The 714-nt window shown below is 59.5% G+C and overlaps 1 protein-coding gene across 1 annotated transcript; it reads left to right on the top strand.

Moving 5' to 3' along the window:
- Window positions 1-9: 9 nt before the first annotated feature.
- Window positions 10-711, top strand: LOC106511767 (mediator of RNA polymerase II transcription subunit 16; the record flags this gene model as incomplete). The annotated part of the gene is made up of 2 exons (XM_014000505.1): window positions 10-331; window positions 412-711. Coding segments are annotated over exons 1-2 (570 nt in total), but the record flags the coding sequence as incomplete, so codon positions are not given.
- Between the last annotated feature and the right edge of the window lie 3 nt (window positions 712-714).

The following is a 714-nucleotide window of genomic DNA, read 5'->3' as shown; positions in this document are numbered from 1 at the left end:
GTGTGTGTGTGTGTGTCCTCTGACCTCTGACCTCTGAGAGGACACCCTCAGTCCTGCAGACATGTCAGTGGGTCAGAGGTTTGCAGCCGATCACACTACTTCCTGTTTCCTGTTTGCTCCTCAGCTCTACATGCTGCGGGTGTCGCCCTCCATGGGTCAGGTTCTGGACATGAACACGACACTGCGCCACCTGCTGTTCCTGCTGGAGTACTGCATGGTGACGGGCCACGACTGGTGGGACGTGCTGCTGCACGTGCAGCCCAGCATGGTGCACAACCTGGTGGAGAAGCTGCACGAGGAGTACATGAGGCAGAACCAGGCTCTGCAGCAGGTCAGCAAAGCATGCTGGGAAGGCGTGTGGCTGCGCAGCGTCAGCATGTGTCTGATCAAAGCTCGTCACGTCTCCTTCAGGTGCTGGCCACCAGGATCGTAGCTGTCAAAGCCTCGCTCTGCAAACTCTCCACGGCCACGGCAGCACGAGCGTGTGACTTCCACGCCAAGCTGCTGCTGATCGCCATCAGCTCCACCCTGAAGTCTCTGCTCCGCCCACACGTCCTCAACACACCTGACAAGAGTCCAGGTGACCGGCTGACCGAGATCTGCGCCAAGAACACTGACACAGGTGAGCCCGCCGACCAGGTGAGTCTCCTGAGCAGGTGGCAGAGCCCGGCTCACCTGTGTGTGTGTGTGTGTGTGTGTGTGTGTGTGTGTGTG

This window comes from Austrofundulus limnaeus, unplaced genomic scaffold (genome assembly GCF_001266775.1).
Source record: "Austrofundulus limnaeus strain Quisiro unplaced genomic scaffold, Austrofundulus_limnaeus-1.0 Scaffold3191, whole genome shotgun sequence".
Lineage (NCBI taxonomy): Eukaryota > Metazoa > Chordata > Actinopteri > Cyprinodontiformes > Rivulidae > Austrofundulus > Austrofundulus limnaeus.
The sequence above is the reverse complement of the archived record's forward strand: the minus strand, read 5'-3'. Positions and strand labels throughout refer to the sequence as shown.